Source organism: Micromys minutus (assembly GCF_963924665.1).
Source record: "Micromys minutus genome assembly, chromosome: 6".
In the NCBI taxonomy this organism is placed as follows: Eukaryota; Metazoa; Chordata; class Mammalia; order Rodentia; family Muridae; genus Micromys; species Micromys minutus.
Window position 1 is genome coordinate 11,404,125 of NC_137975.1, and position 17,243 is coordinate 11,421,367.

At 51.6% G+C, this 17,243-nt stretch overlaps 1 protein-coding gene across 1 annotated transcript in view; it reads right to left on the reverse strand.

The window, feature by feature from the left end:
• The window catches only part of GLI2 (GLI family zinc finger 2), a gene marked incomplete at both ends in the record, with an annotated part of 161,791 nt that overhangs the window by 20,708 nt on the left and 123,840 nt on the right, over nucleotides 1–17,243 (reverse strand). The window contains 2 exons of the mRNA XM_080917750.1: nucleotides 10,115–10,300; nucleotides 11,511–11,713. Of these exons, the coding sequence (XP_080773876.1) occupies nucleotides 10,115–10,300; nucleotides 11,511–11,713 (389 nt within the window). The remainder of the gene's footprint in view (nucleotides 1–10,114; nucleotides 10,301–11,510; nucleotides 11,714–17,243) is intronic.

Consider the following 17,243-nt stretch of genomic DNA (forward strand, 5'->3'; position numbering starts at 1 on the left):
CACCGAAGAGAATCTCACCGGGAGCAGACTGAACGGGTCGCAGGGTCGTGAGCTTTAGTGCAGCTGGGATCACACCATAACCCTCTGCACTTCCACTCCCAGGAAACTTGCTAAACAGAGGCCTGGATGGCCTCTCCATGTTCTCGGTGTGGTGCCTGGCTCCTACCTCCCCAGAGCCTACTGAGAAGGATATGGTGAGGGGTTGGGGAGGCAGAGGAGGAGCAGCAGGGAGAGGCCACGTGACACACAGATGTTCTCACACTTGGAGACCCTCAGCTCTGGGCTACTGAGTGGTGGGAATGTGCTGTCTTGAATGTGTACACCTCACGAGTTGCATGTAGGTACACACATCACTCATGCTCAGACACTACTGTGTGTATATCCTAACACACACATATGCACTGTAATGGCTGTCCCTGGTTGTCAACTTGACTATATCTGGAAGGAACTACAATCCAGAATTGGAGGGCACACCTGTGATCCAGATCTTGCGGCTGGGAGACGCAGGTTTCTGACCTGGATCTTGGCGTGGAGATCTTGAAGCATACTGGCTGTGGATATGTTAGGCCCAGAGAAGGTGGTACACACCTCTAATCCCAGGAGACTGAGGCAAAGAGATCTCTCAGTTCAAGGTCAGCCTGGGACAAAGGGAGTCCCAATTCTAGGCACGATGGTACACACCTTTAATCTGGGCCATACTTTCTGCTGGAGGCCTACATACAAACATGGGAAGCAGGAAGGCTCACTCTTCTTAGATTGCCTGCACTTACTTGCTGGCACATTTGTTAGAACCCACTTTCACAGAAGAGCAGCTGAAACAACTTAGCCAAGTTCCTGGACTTCCCATCCACAGCTGCCCATTATTGGGTTAGTTGGACTACAGACTGTGAGTCATTTCAATAAATTCTGTGACTCTAGAGAACCCTGACTAACACACACACACACACACACACACACACACACACACACACACTGCTCTTTCCCCCATCACCATCACCCCCCCCCCCAGGAATTCTGGATCTCCTCTAGACAATAGTGTCCTAGAAGTGGTCTGACATCACTGATGACTCTAGTCCCTAAAGCTTCTTTGCTGTCTTACATCACACTTTACAGTAGGGGTCATATGGTGGCAACGCCCCTTAGGGCTGCCATGAGATGTGAAATGATGGGTAGCCTGGACCATAGCAAGTGAATGCTGGGCTGTGACTTTGCTTTCTAGAAACCTGCAAGGAGAAATGTCTTCTCTGTCATGCTGGCCTCCCTCTGGGACCTTCGGGCTTTTATATAAATGTCATTTAAGTGTGTTGGCTGGAAATGCTGCCTGTAAGCAGTCCTGGTCTTGCCCAAACGCCGGGCTGGGCATCATACGGACTTCCTCAGCCTCCTTCTAATACAGGCAACATGCTGGATTGTGCGCACTTGGTGTGAAGTCATACGGAGCCTGTGACCCGTCCTCATGTCTGGGTCAGATGTCTGATTCCCAGAACTTCTTCCAGGGCTGTGGGTAGGCAGCGTGGGTCTGCAGTTTAGGATAAAGGAAAGACCCAAATTCTGGAAAAAATGACTGCGCCCGGGGCAGTGAGCCAGAGCAGTCCATCTGAGCACTCTCTGAGAACCTCAATTTCGTGTCTGAGATAATCCTTATCTTAAAGAAAGATGCAACTGGGGGTCTCCTACAGACTCTAGTTTAAATGAGGGAGACATTGAAGACTTGCAGCCACTAAAGCATGATTCACCCATGCCTTTGGCATACACTTCTGGTATATGTATTCATGTGTTTGTGTGCACGCATGCGCAAGTAGAGGCCCGAAGACATTCTCAGGTGCAGTTCCTCAGTCTCTTACTCAGAGACAACTCACCAAGGAAGCTAGGCTCCCGGGAATTCACCTGACTCCACCGCCCCAGTGGGTGCCCCAGCACACTATTTTTTCCCAGGGATCCTGGGGAACGAAACTCAGGGCCCCAGGCTTGCAAGGCAAGCGTTTTCCTGAGTGAGCTATCACCACAGCCCCTCGTCATATATTTTTCAAAAAGAGATTTTGCTGCTAAGACTCTGACTCCCACCCTCTCGGGTGCCCCTAACAAGAGAAAGCAGGCCCAAACTGACAGCAGTGTTCATCTCTGTCATTCCTGGCCCTCGAGGGAAATGTGTTTATTAACGCGCCTCTTCCCTTGATAAATCACTAAATAGGAGGAAAAGCCTGGTACTCATTTCCTGCGCCTTTCCTGTGATTTATGTTTGGGGACTGCAGCACTCAAAGCAGTCATCCATCTGTGGCTGCTGCCTGTCCTAATGCTGGTCACCGAGTGACCGGACACTTGCCCACCGGCCCTCAGAGGATGCCCAATGTGGACTGTTTCTGTCTCTTACTCTGTCTCATCTGTTATTTCTCTTCCTCCTCTCCTCTCCTCTCCTCTCCTCTCCTCTCCTCTCCCCTCCCCTCCCCTCTCCTCCCCTCCTCCCTTCCTCCTCCTCTCCTCCCTTCCTCCTCCTCTCCTCCCTTCCTCCTCCTCTCCTCCCCTCCTCCATTTCTCCTCCTCTCCTCCCCTCCTCCCTTCCTCCTCCTCTCCTCCCCTCCTCCCTTCCTCCTCCTCTCCCCCTTCCCCTCCTCTTCTTCCCTCCTCTTTCTTTCCTCCCCTTCCCTCCTCTCCTCTCCTCCCCTCCCCTCCTCTCTTCTCCCTTCCTCCCCTCCCGCCTCCCGTCCCCTCCCTCCTCCCAGGCCTCTTTGGCCTGGGCACGATGACTCAGCCTCCCTAGCCTCCAAACACACAGGAATCAGTGTGTATTTGACCCCTCCACTGCTGGGATTACAGGCACGGGTCACCCTCCTGCTTCCCACGTGGGTTCTGGGGATTTGAACTCCTGTCCTCACGCTTTCAAGGTCAAGCCCTTTATGAACGGGCCAAATCTTCCTCACCACCCCCATTGTTTTTTTTATTCTATGAGACAGGACATGGTGTAGCCAAGAGCGGCCTTGAACTCCTGACTCGTCACACCTTCCCAGTGCTGAGATTACAGGTATAATCCACTGTAGCTGGCCCAGGTCTTGTCTGAGCTCAGTCTCAGGCTGTGTTCTGATGAGTTCAGCCCAAGTGTTTTACCCTCTACACGTCACTGACTCAAGCTGCATCTTCCTCATGGAGGAATCTCCATGGCCAGGCCATGAACTAGGAACTCAGAGGCCAGTGGCCCCGTGTTCAGTCATGTCCCAAGGGCAGAGAAAGCCAAGGTCTGGGCTCTGAGTTCCCCATTCGGGGAGGCAGAATTATATCCTGGTCAACTCAGGTTCAAAGGGCCTCTCTTACTCAGGTCATTCCTAGCCTGTGGGACCCACAGTTGTTTGTCTCAGCCTCAGTCTCCCCTCTGTTCCAGGCTGGGCTTAGATTCCTCCCTGAAGCAGTCTCCCGAGGTCCCAACAATGTCTGCCTCTCTCCTGTGGGATCAATGTCATTGGTTTCTGAGCCTCCCCACCCTGAATTCAGAGGATGCATAAGGAATGAGTATCAGGATGGAGGTGACATCCGAGTCACATTAGTGTCAATATGATAATAAAACACACAGCTGGGGGGGGGGAGTTGCAGGGCTGGGAGCAGACAGCACTTCAATCAGAACTTTCAATCTTCTTAAGATGGGGAGGGGCTGTGGCTGCTGCAGCCCTGCAGACACGATGCCAGCGTCAACAGCCTAGTGCTTGGCACTGGTGACAAGAAGTGAACTCTGACTTCTGCAGAGCCACCAGCAGAGCAATGGATGACCTTGGATTTCTGGCTGGTTCAGTTGCCTTCTTGGTGGCTCGGCTCTTGGTGTAAGAGAAGAAGAAAGAATGTTGAGGGAGAGGTGAGCCTGTGCCAGAACCTCAGGTCTCTGTTCCCACCTTCATTTCGGCCCAGGGTAGACGGTGTGGCATTGGTGTCTGGACCCGTCAGACGCCCTGCTGTCCTTCTGACTCATCTAATGTGTCCCACATGTGGGGTGTACACAGAGTTCACGAGAAGCTACTGTGGTTCTCAGACAGAGACAGCCCACTTGGTAACGTACTTATCTAACATGTATGAAGCCCTGGGTTCCGTGCCCAGCAACACATAAATTGGCATGATGGTATAGGCCTATACTTTTAGCACTTGACAGGTAGAGGCTGGAGGATCAGAAATCCAAGGTCATCCTCAGCTACACAGTGAGTTCAAGTTTAGCTTTAATTACATGAGTCCCTATCTTTAAAAAATGTCCCCATTTTGTGATGGTTTGTATGAACTTGGCCCAGGAGGTGTGGCCTTGTTGGAGTAGGTGTGTCACTGCAGGCGTGAACTTTAAGACTTCTACGCTAGCTGCCTGGAAGCCAGTCTCCTCCTAGCAGGCTTCTGATCAGGCGGTAGAACTTAGTTCCTTCTGCACCATGCCCGCCTAGACGCTGCCATGCTCCCACCTTGATGATAACAGACTGAACTCCTGAACTTGTAAGCCAGCCCCAGTTAAATGTTGTCCTTATAAGAGTTGCCTTGGCCATGGTGTCTGTTCACAGCAGTAAACCCTAACTAAGACACATTTTAAGAACCATTCATTTAATCCCCGAAGTCAAGTCAGTTGAATGCTAAATGCACTCTTGTGCATTGGGTCCTTGACTCAGATATTGTTGAGTTGGAGAAGGATCCGAGGGCCACGCCCTCCAGCCTCAGCTCACACTGCCTCACAGTTTGGCAGATCCTACCTCTGTGCCTCTATTGGACACACAAAGCCTCTGGAACGTCCTCTGCTGGTGTCCCTGTCTTGAGACATGAAGGCAGGTGCTGAGAGGGGAGACTGAGAGGACAGGTCAGGTTGGGACCTGCATCAGAGTGCTTACAAAAGAGGTGCCTGGTGCATGGACAGACAGGACAGACAGACTGAGAGCATTTTGAGGCAGGACTTGATATGGTATTCAGATTCATGCTTGGTGACTAGAACCTGGCTTGGCATGTTTTTTCTCTTTTCTCTCTATGTGCGCGTGCGTGTGCGTGCGTGCGTGCGTGTGTGTGTGTGTGTGTGTGTGTGTGTGTGTGTGAATGTGACACAAACTGAACTCATCTGGGAAGAAGAAACCTCAACTGAGAGGTTGTCTCCACCAGCTTGGCTGTAGGCAAGTCCGTGGCAGTATTTTCTTGATTGATGACTGATGTGAGGAAGGCCCGGATCACTGTGTGTGGTGCCCGCTCTTGGCAGGTGGTCCTGAGTTGTATAAAAAAGCAAACTGAGCAAAGCCATGGGGAGCCAGTCAGCGTGCAGTGTTCCCAAGGTTTCTGCTTCAGTTCTTGCCGCCAGGATCCTGCCTTGAGCTCCTACTCTGGCTTCCTTCAGTGATGGACTATGCCCTGGACACGGTATAATGAAATAAACCCTTTCTCCAACAAGCCGGTTTTGACCAGTGCTTTATCACGGCAACAGCGAAACCTAAGTAGGACACGTGCTGAGTAAGCAGGCAGTGAGTGAGTGTGCGCCACTTCTGCCGGAGACTGAGCAAAAGGGAACTTGTAAAAAAAAGACCTAAGTTTTCCATGAGGGGACTGAAGCATCCTATGGGGGTGGGCTGCAGATAATGCAGTGGTTTGCAGGGGCTTCCCTGGTTCATGTGGTCTACTTTGGAGGAGGATGGGGGAATGCCCTGGAGGCAGGCTGGGCAGGGCTCAGCCTTCTTTAGCATCCCTCCCAGAAACACAGCAGATTGAGTATCTGCGAAGGTGCCTAAGCTGGGTGGAAATGCCCCCAACACTTTTAACACTCCGAAGCCAAGTCTGAAACTCTGCCTTGCACTGGCTTGGAAGGAGCTGGGGTCAATGTGAGATGGCTGAGGGTGGTGCTTGCTGCCAAGTCTGATGACCCAAGTTCCATCCCACATGGTGGAGGGAGAAAACCAGTTCCCATAGGAGTACTGTGGCATGCATGTTCACACACGCACAATAAATAAATAAAACACAGAACTGAAGGAAAAAGAAAGAAAAGTCTGGGCCTAGCTCAGTGGTGGAGCAATCACACTCAGCATGTGTAAGGCCCTAGGTTTCAACCTGAGGAAAAAATAAAACAGTAAATCTGTCTGGCAACCCCCTGCCGGGCACATCGCCAAGAGAACTGGAAGATGGTTATTGATTGGTATGGTTTTCTTGGGTTTATAAAACCCGGCCCCAGTCCTCCCCAGGCCTGCTCAGTCCTCTCAAATGTCTGCGAACCTGCTGATCCGTAGACAGAAGTGGAGAGAGGAGGTAGCTGTGGTAAGTTACTCAGCAAGTGGTGGCCACCTTTGGAGGTGGGGGTTCCACCAATCCCTGAACTTCTCCAGCCCGGGGCCTTCCTGCTTCTTAGTCAGGTGCAGCCAATGTTGAATATTTTAGGGAACGGAGCTGTCTCCAGCCCCTTCCAGACCACTTGTCTACTCCAGTGATTTCTGCTCTAACTAGCCTGCACCCTTCTCTCCCAGGCCTCCTGTGGCGTCCACTCCTGACACAACGGGTCTTACAGGCTGTGAGCCAGCCGGTCCAGCAGTGGGGCTGGCCGTTTTAGGTGAAAGACATCCAGGTTGGCTAGAGTTGGGTGCCTGGAATTTCGAGGGTGCCTTGGGTGCCCAGGACTTGATGCCCATAATGCATTTGGAGTTACACAGTCCTCAGGCCCTCAGGCACGGCAGACGGGCAGGCGGGCGGAGCAGGCAGTATCAGGGATCCGCTCTGGGAGCCAGCAATGAGACTGAGTGAAAGCAGACATTCTAAAGAGACACCTGTGTCCATCCAGTGGTTATCTGACAACAGACTCAAATGAATGAATAAACCAATCAATCAATCAATCAATAAATGGAATCTCCCCAGGAGATTCATGCCAGGAGAAGGTAAAGGCTGAAACCTGGTGTTGCCAGAGGGGGAGCTCATTTCACACAGTTCTGATAACTTGCCAGACCAGTTAACGGGGAAGATTTGACAGCTAGACCACACCTTGACCGGGACTGCTTAGCCAAGTATCCCTCTTGCCCTCCCTGTAAACTTAGACATAAGGCTCTCTGCTCCTCTTCCCGGTGTGACGACAACGAACAACTCCCCTTCCTCTGCTTTTCACTGCTTCTGCTGTTTAACTGGGGATGGGCTGCCGAGCCTGCCTTGTTACTGCTGCCAAAGGCTGCCAGGGCCCAGGCTCTGACCCTAACTCTGGTAACAAAAGTATGAGGGAGAGAGGAGACATGCCACGCTCAGCACGCCCGGGGACAATGGATGGGGAGGGAACGAGGACATGATACCCAGAATGGTCCATGGCCTGGGTGGACGCACTTGGTGATACAGCTAAGATATGGGCCCCTGGCAATGAGGGTGAACTTGAAAAAGGAAGAGGGATACGGAGAGGTCACACCCAGCATTAATTGATCACCCAGTATATACAGCAAGTAGGCCACATCTACCTTCATTCTTTCTTTACTACCTTCTCCTTCCGTCCCTCCCACTGCGCTCTCTAGGCCTCACTATCCTGAGGAAGGTGAAAAACAGCAGGAGATGAAGTAGGTCCTCTCCGGTGTCTCCCCATTAGTTATCATCCTGGCCCCTCTGCATCCTGCCCTGTTGCTCTCTGCCAAGTCCAGACCCAGCTGCCTAGTCGCCTTCTGGAGGATAGAGCTCGGGAACTGACAACAGATGGTGTGGCCCGGCTGGAGCAAGGCTTGGAACCCCACCAAGAGGCCTGCAGACCTGTCTGCTTGTCCTAAGCAAAGTTCTCACTCCAGCCACGGGAGAAAGGCTCCTGGTGGCCATTCCTCTCTCTGCTGCATGCATGGCACTGCAGGGAGATGCATACCCAGTCAGGCGCTCAGGATGGCTGTCACAGTATGACTCCTGCCTGCTCAGTGCTGCCTCTCCTGCCGTGTGGGCCACCTGCTCTACTTGGTCCCCTTGTTTGTCCACTTGCCAGTGATGTCCAAGGTCTGGCTCCAGGCCTTGGAGAAGGGCTTCCCAGCATGGCAGACGCTGGCATGTGGGCGTGACGCTGCACTTGACCTCAGTACTGCCCCCTGCTGTGTAACCGTGCCGGGTTTACAACACTGGAGAGCACCACGTCCAGGATGCACCCTCCCCAGTCCCTGGCTTCACTGTGCCAGAGGCAAGGATGGGAAGGAGCCCCACAGAGGAGACTTAATACCCTGCACTGTGCTGAATCCTGGGCCCAACATCCTCCTAGGGAAGGCACAGAAGGCAGGGACAGACACGGAGTGTTGGCGACACTGCTTTGTCACTCAGAAGCCTCCCATCAGAGAATGGCAGGGCTGAGCAGAGCAACCTGACCTTGCCCTTGTGGTAGAGTGCTTCGTTAAATCTCAGAGAGGAGGCAGGAAACATCTAGACAGACTCCCTGGAGAAGAAGCACTCTTAGTCCTCCCTACGTGGAGAGAGAGCTCAGATGGAGCAAGGCCACTGAACGGAGCTGGCTGTGGCAAGAAGCAGGAACGGGGCTTATGATGTGAACCTAGGCCTGGATGATATGGGCCCACCCTGAATCTCGCACCCTCGGCCGCCTCTTAACAGCTGCCAACAGCCCGTTCCCAACCTGCTACCCTGCAGGACCAGATGGCCTCTCTGCAGGTCTGTCTCCCCCCACCACCATCACCACAGCATGAAGATGCTGCGCCCAGCAGGGCTAGAGGACAGCAGCCGGAAGGCGGCACCAGCTTAGAGTTTGGTGGTGGCTTCCCACACCTCTACTTAGCCCACATCCCAGGCATCCTTGGACAGCTCTGCGGTTGCCAGGTGGAGTGAGATCTAGTTGGAGGGGGAAACAGCATTGAGCTTTGGTTTACTTCCCACGGCATGGGTTGTGTGCTGACCCAGGGTCTCATAGTCAGGAGGCTATGACACCACGTGAAAGCAGACACATGGATGGCTTCTAGTGAGAAGAAAGGGCGTGGTGTTTGATGGGTACTTAGGACCTCACTGATCCAAGACTCCCAACCTTGTGCCCTGCAAACAGCCTAGCACATGCCCCGTCGTCGTCACTGAACGCCATCCTATCATCTGGGCGCTGGCATAGCCCTTGACTCTTTATGATGTTTTATAACAAGTGTTAACTTGGAAGGATCACCATTTAGGAGACACGTGTGTGCAGGATTTTCTAGAACGTGCGGACTGAGGTGAGAAGACGGACCCTGAATGTGAGTCATTCTATGTCTAGAGTCCCAGACTGAATACAAAGGAGAAAATGGCCTGTCTCTGCTTCTGTCTGTAGATGTGATGTGACCGGCTGCCTCACTCCTGCCACCGTGCCTCCCCCGCCATGATGGACAGGATCTCCTAAAAGTGTGAGTCACAACAAACACGCCTTCCTATGCTGCTTTTGGTAGGTTCTGTTGACTGAGGGGAGTGAGAGGTTAGATACTTGGTCACAGCCCAGAGTACACTAAGTTATGAGCTCTTTGCCTCTGTGCTGGGAACGTGTGTGACATCTCTACCCAGTCATCATTTTTAATCCGATTCACCTACAGCTCACCAGTGGGGTCTACTGCTGCCTGCCCCGACTCAGTTCTCCAGTCAGCATGAACAAGACACTTCCAAATGTTACATCAGATCTCTTTACTTCTCTGCATGTTCTCCCCATGATAGTTCCATGGCCTTATCCCACTCGAGCAAAGGACGAGGCCTTTAACAAGTTCCAATTCATTGGTACAGCCCAGCTGGAACACTGGCCTTAGAACCACTATCGTCTTTCACCTGATTTCTACCAATCACACTGGTCTCACGAGCCCCGCAGAAACACAGGGTGCCCTCGGCTCTTCTCCAAGCCAGCAGGTGGGTCCGCCTCTTCAGTTCTGTGCCGGGGTAGCATCCTCCACACCTTTGACTCTGACTGTGTCCTCAAACTGCATGTGTCTCTATCCCTATTTTGTCTACCCATTCCATTTTAGCTTACCAATCCCCACTACAGATTCTTCCCACAGGGCTCTTAGTCACCCAGCCTCAGCCCCCATGTCTAGCAGTGTAGACAGTGGTGGGGTGCAGTTCAGGTTTCTGTTTGTGTTTCGTGCCTCCAACGGGACGGAAGACCTGCTTTCTAGGACCGTCAGTCAGTCCCCCTCATCTGCACCCCCCCCAACTCCATGTTACACTCTCTGGTACTCACCATCCACAGGGTTGAGGTAGTCATGGAGATGGGGTGCACTAGCGGCACCCCCGCTCTGCATTAGAAGGTCCCCGTAGGGTGTGGGGTGGCTTGCCATGAGGGTCATCTGGTGGTAATAGTCTGAAGGGTTGGTGCCTGGGGCAGCGAGACTGAATAGTCCCCTCTCTTTTAGATGTTCATGGGCCACTGTCACAGAAGGTAAGAGAAAGGAACCATTAGAATCTACTGTCCAAGGGTCGCTCAGCAATTAAGAGCAGATACTGGTACTGTAGAGGGCCTGTGTTCAGTTCCCAGCACCCATGCTGAGTGGCTCTCTGCTACCCATAACTCCAGCTCCACAAGACCCAAAACTCACTTTGGGGGAACCTATGCAAACATGCATGCCCACCCACATAAAATGAAAATATATAAATAAAATCTGTAAAGAAATGCGCTGTTTAAGGAAGAGAGAAATAATCCACCTCTGGCCTGGGGGCTCAATGCTTGACCTCTGAACGCACCCATCACCTCCTGTGCTTGTGTGGAGACCAGAGAGCAATACTGGAGCCTTCCTCAGTTGTTCTCCACTGTCTTTTGGAGACAAGGCCTCCCCTTAAACCTGGACCTCACTGATTCCACAGACTGGCTCACAAGTGAACCTCAGTCCCTCTCTCCCTAGTGCTGGGATTCCAACTGCTTGCTACTTGGCCCCATTTTCTTGATTATTTTCTTTTTTAAACTTGAGTTATGGAGGTTTGATCTTATATTTACCAACTTAACAGTCTTTTCAGCCCTTAAGAAAAATTTAGATCTGAGAGTAACTATGTTATATATTATGTGATTCTACCCACTTCTGGTCCAAATCAACCTGACCCAGTGGGCTGGTCCATTCTTTCTCGGGCATCTGAGCCTACTCAAAGTCACTGTCTATCCCTGGGGATGGGGCCTCAGCTGCCTGAAACTCCAGCTCCAGGGGATTCCTGGGAGTTGGGAGACCATCTGTGTTGACCATCACAGGGACAGAGACAGATTCAGGCAGCAGGCAGCTCTGCCTCCCCTTTGATGCTGAATTCAATGAGATATTCCCACACAATCTCTTACTTAATACTGGCTTCCGCAGCCTTTGGTGTGTTGCAAGCAGTAGTCTGTCCCTATGATGTGGCTGCTATGGTCGGGATAGATAGGAAACATCTTTTAGTGGCTCATGTGTTGAAAGCTTGGGTCCCAATGCAATGTACAGACGTGGTGTTTTGGGGAAAGAACCAGATCATAAGGCTTTTGACCTAATCAGCAGATATATCTATTGATGAAATTGTATTTTTCAGATGATGGAAAACAGGCTGTGTAGACAAAGCCACTTGGTCACGCGTAGCACTGCCCCCAGTGTCCCTACTGCCTCTGACCCGGCACTACTTACCATCAGCAGGGCTGAGGCCCCTGGCAGCGGAGATCATTGAGAGTGTGGGGCTGCTGTGCACAGACCGGAGGTAGTGCTCCATGTGGGGGTTCACGTAGGGGTGGTGGGTACTGAAGGGCGAATCTCCAGGGCCAGCAGGGTGTGGAGAAAGTCGTATCAAGGAGATGTCTGAGATGACAGGGCTGCCACTTAGGGTGGGAGGGCTGTGGAGGCAAAAGGTGATATTCTCAGAAAGAAGACCCGAGGGGCACCCATACCCCAAGTAAGAACCCCAAACCACAGGCGTAGCCACTGATGTGTGCAGGTTCCCACAGGCTTCCTTCAGAAGCCTGTCCTTTAAACTTTCTATGACAAACTTCTCTAGTCAGCTCTAGCTTAGAGTCAGACCTTGGAAGAATCAACCAGTGAACCCAGACTGGAAGCTCCGTGGGGGTTTGAGAGATGGCTTAGTGGGTAAAATACCTGCCTCGGAAGCCTGATGATCCGAGTTCAAACCCCAGAGGTGGTGGTAGAGACAGGAAGAGGTTTGTACGGGCTTCTAATTCAAGACACGTTGAGATGTAAGAAGAGACAGGCAGACCCTTGGAGCACCCGGGCTAGCTAGTCTAGCCGCTTGACAAAGTTCAGGGACAACAGAGACTCATGGCACCTGAGAAATGACACTTAGAAGTTGTTCTCTGACCTCCCCAGAAAGAAGGCTGTGTAGTCTCTGCATTATGGATACCCTCTATGGGGTTGCTGGGCCTGAGCTCAGCTGACCACGTCTTTGGGTTGTAGCCCTGCGTCTGTGTGCCTGTGCCTGCCAATGCATGGGCACATGCAGGTACACTGGAACATAGACAGTACATGGACCGTGACAACACCAAATCCAGGAATGAGGTCCTAAGAGCTCGTTGCTAGCAGACTGAGCAAAAGGCTGCATCTGTAAGGGCGGATGTTGGGCTTCAGTCAGATCACTAGGATTCTGAAGCAGTTCAAGGAGAAGTTCAAGATTCAAGATAAATCTTTCTGTGTGAGGTGTGTTCATGTATGTGGAGGCTGGAGGTTAATCTCAGCTGCTGGTTCTCAAATGCTATCCATTGTTGGCTTTTTAAATTGTATTTTAAATGTCATGTCTATCACTGACCTGGAACCCAAAGAGGCTAGGCTAGCTAGCCAGCGTTCCTGTGATCCACCTGTCTCTGTCTCCCCAGGTTTGGGGTTGTAACACAACACTATGCTCAGATCTTTTATGTGAATTCTCAGGGTTAATCTTCCTGCTCGGGAAGAGAAAACTTTACCAACAGTCTAAGAACAGTGTTCAAGCTGAACTAAAATAGAGAATATTGCTCTAGCTCTCCTCACGTGTGACAATTTTCACTCACAGCCCGTCTTGAATGTGTGTCACATGGACACACAGCTTGGTTTCCATTGCTTGGGATGACGGAAGTTAACATCTACATGCATTGGAGGCTCTGGCTTTACTCAACATTTAATGAGTCTTTTAGAACCCTTGGTCTGCTAACCCAGGCCCTCCAGGTTTTGGAGACACACAGTCCAAAAATCCACCCTCGGCAGCTGTGGTTCAAGTTAATTGTCAATTTGGTACAACTTAGAATCATCTGGGGAAAGTCTCAACGAGGAATTGTCTACAGTAAGCTGACCTATGAGCATGTCTTTGGGGGGACTGTCTTAAGCTAACTGGTGTAGAAAAAATCCAGTCCAATCCGGGTGGCACCATTCCCTAGGTAGTCCTAAACTGTGTAAGAGAAAAAAAGCCATTCATATGAGCACATGTGCATTTATTTCTCTATGCTTTTGGGGCTGGCTGTGGTGGTGTGATGGGACCATTTGAAGTTTGTGTCATGACTTCTTCACAACAACAGACGGTAACCTGGAAGCTATGAGTTAAAATACATTATTTCTCCCTTTTGCCTTTTGTTGAGGTATCATCACAGCAATAGGAAATGAAACCAGGACAAGGATCCTTCTCCCAAGTATGCACGAGCCACAGTATAAGTTAGAGGTGGAGTGTGAAGCCTGGAAATGCATTGCTCTGTGGGGTTCCGTTCTGAGTGGCTACTACAGTGGAAAATGTGGCTACTGAGAAAACCAGACGTGATGACTCAGTGTGTCCAACTGTGTATAAAAAACCAGCCTGCTTCACAACTTAGCATGATGTACGACAGGCAGGTGACAGCCAGAGGCACCCACATCAGAGCTTTAAAAATGTCAGTCCACAGATCCAATAGGAAGCTTTCAACTAAGCCTCTGTTTAGCATCTTTGATGCCAGAGCCTTGGTCTTGCAAGCCCAATGAGCATGTCTAGCTGTGAGCAAGTTCTTGTGTTTTCCCACAGCCCTAGATGCCTTCGTTCCTGCATCCTTTATCTCATCTCTGCTCATAACTGAAACCTGGACACTGAGGGAACCCTGGGGTAACTCCTTTCCTGAAGCTCCTTCACAAACTTATTTTTGCACCCCCACCAAAGAACACTAGTAGGGTCTTAGGTTGGTATCCCAGAGCCACAGGCTTCTGCCCAGTAGCATGGTTATCCAGGCACCTTTGAACATGCATGCATGTCCAGGAATAGCACTCTGAAGGTGCCCAGAGGCATTTTCCCAGTGGACTAAAAGCTTGTGGGCAGTGGAGAGCCCACGGCATAAGTTACAAGTCACTTTCAACTGCTGTCATGTGTAAGCCAGCTACAGAGGGATCCACCTAGGGAGAACTGCACGACTTTGAAGCTTGACTGTGGCCTTGCTGTGAAATGGCTGCTGTGTGTCCCCCAAGGAGCAGGACTGGCTGATGGACTTCAGGCTGTGACTATGACAGGATGGACATTCATGTTCCTGCCACACACAGGCACTTTTGGGAAGAGGAGACCCTGGCAGAACAACAGCATGGTTCTTGGGGATAAGCCCGAGAGGTTAGCAGTATGTTGGAAGCTGGGTGCACTGGAGGATAAGGTCGGTGTGCAATGGGCGGCTCTTAGTCTTCATTGTCAATTGGATACAACCTGGCATCATCCAGGAGAAAGATCTCAGCGAGGGACCATCTAGTTCAGGTTAGCCTGTGGGCAAACCCTTGGGAGGCTGTTAGCTGATGTGGATTTCTGGCTGTATACTATAGAGAGCAAGCTAAATGCAAGAAAGCATGCACGCATGAATTTATTCCCTGTCCGCTCTTGACTGTAGCTCCGATGTAGCTAGCCGCTTTCGGTTCTTGCCTGGATTACCCCACAATGACTGACTGTGACTTGGAATCCTAAGCCCACCGTACCCTTCTCTATGGTGCCTTTGTCAGTGTATTTTATCATCGAGACAGAAATTAGACCAATGCAAGGGCACAGAAACCGGTGGCTGTAAGTGGCCCCAAACCCAGGAATGGGGCCTCCTTGGCACTGAAGTGGCAGTGTGCACTAACCACAGCTAGGACCCCAAGACACGAGGATGTCTACCAGCAGGCTGAGGCCACACAGCAGTCTCAGGCAGGCTGTCTGATGTGACCCAGATCCCTCTGGACTCTGGAGCAGGAGGCAGGAATGAATGTTATCAAGGTAACATGCACTCAAAATTGGGGCTACTCTGTGAGGGGAGGAGAATGCCCAGGACAGTGTCTGTGTCCCACACAGAGGAAGAGGCTGTCTTCAGACAGTAGTTGCTGCCTATAGGGGAAGAGGAATTCCGATTCACTTCCCCAGGGACCTCTTCCATCACCAAGGAAACAGGGAACCTGAGTTTCTGTCCAGGCACTGCCTTCCTTCTCTCAGCCCCAAGCTCTGTGGAACACACGGAAGCTCTCCGAAGGGCCGTGGAAAATCTGATATGGTGGTCATCAAGGAAAGTGCCTTGCTACAGACTCCTAGGACAGGGGAGGTGACTGGGAGTGTACTGGAGCAGAGCTTGCATACTGGATGGTGTCCCACTGTATTACAGAACAGTTCTTGAGGACTTCTAGTCTGCCGGTGGCCATGGGTGAGATACCCAGAGAAGCCCGACAGGTGGCAGGTTGGGCCCTGGAGCCATGGGGGCAGTGAGTAGCCCTGGAGGTTTTTCTGGGCATGTTGAAATTAGGACTCAATTGGGGGGAAATTAGGACTCAATTGGGGGGGATCAGGTTGAAACATAAGGAAGAGTGATCCTCTGGCCACCACATGTCAAAGTATGGTACACACATGCATAGGCATTTGCACACACTCAAGCATGTACACGTGCATACCTTCCCTCAAATATGTATACGGATGTCACAAGTCTTACCTAAGAGACAGAATGAAAGAAAGCCTCTGCTCTCAAGAGGTCCAATTAGACGTGCTATTTCTAGTTCACTAAGGGGCAAGCTTTTCGCTGAATCCACACTGGCACCCTTCCCAGTTGGTCTCCAGCTCACCCCGGGGTGGTTTTGTCTGAGAGGCCATCTTACACACTGTAGGTGGAGTTTGGACTTTGAAGACAGACAGATGGGGGCCTAAGTCTCAGTTCTGCCATTCCTATGTGACCTGGTGCCACACCCCTTAGAGCCAGGCGTTCCTTGCCCGCAGTCTGGTTCGGGTGTAGATGGATGAGCAGGTGTAGACAGATGAAGGAAACACCAGAAGAATGTGGAGCAACGGTAACTGGTCCTTAGTTGGTGCTCAGTCAGCACTTTCCCTTCTCATATAACAACATGAGTGTTCAGCAGGGGAGCATACCCCGCTCACCCTCCTGACACCCCAACTCATGCCCCCTTCCCACATGTCAGCACAGGAGTTCTGGCAGAAGACAAAAGGAGAGGCTGAGGTGATGAGAATCCCACAGAGCCGGCCACGTGCACCCTAGCACCAAGGCCGGGCCTGAGCTAGCACGCCCAGATCTTGGTAATAGGTCCCCGGGGAGCTAGAATGCTGGGAACCATGTCTTCATGGAAGAGTATGAGCAAGGCTCTCACAGATGTAGAAATGAAGGGAGGGTGTGGGCTTTGTAGCATGGAACAGCCCTGGGGCAGGAATGGACGTGTTCCTTCCTAATGGAGGGGGAGGAGGAAAGGAAGCAGGGGGAGGAAGGGTTGGGGCCCCTGAGCCCCACCCAGCAACGCCTGTCTGGGAAAGTGAACAGCAAGCTGACTCACCCAGCCTCAGCCTCAGGACCAGGGTGGGCCCTGATCTCCCACCAGGGAAGGGAGAAGGTGGAGAGACCAGACCTGAGCAGCTGAGACGGGACCATGAAACCGGAGTCAGTCAGGAGCCTGTGTCCCATCTCACAGACAGAACTACTGAGACCCTGGCATGGCTATGAGGGGAAAGTGCAGGTAATATGTTATGTCATACAACATGTTGATGGTTCTTAGCCTGGTTTAGGGGCCTCTGAAGATGGGAAAGGTTAGATAAGACATTTTGACTGTCAGCCTATGCGACTCCTGGGCTGGATTCTGGGGTGACCTGTGGTTACAACTCTGACTTCAGCTCCTGCCTTTATATCTGCATCCTTTTTGCCACCCCCATCTCTCACCCAAGACTGTCATCAGAAGCCCCTTGCCAAAGAAGTTTCTGCCCCCAGCCCCAGGTCATGCTGTGGAAGATGGAGCCTTCCCCAGTAGGACTTTAGTAGGTGGCTGGACTCCCTTGGGAGGAAGTACAGGTAGTGACATGCTCAAGCTTGTCCTATCTCCACGGTAGGCAGACAGGCCCCAGAGCAGGTGCCAACTACATGTGCTTGCCAAGTTCTAAACCTGTGCCCACTAGGAGGTTTCTAGTATGTCAAATGAATGGATGATAGA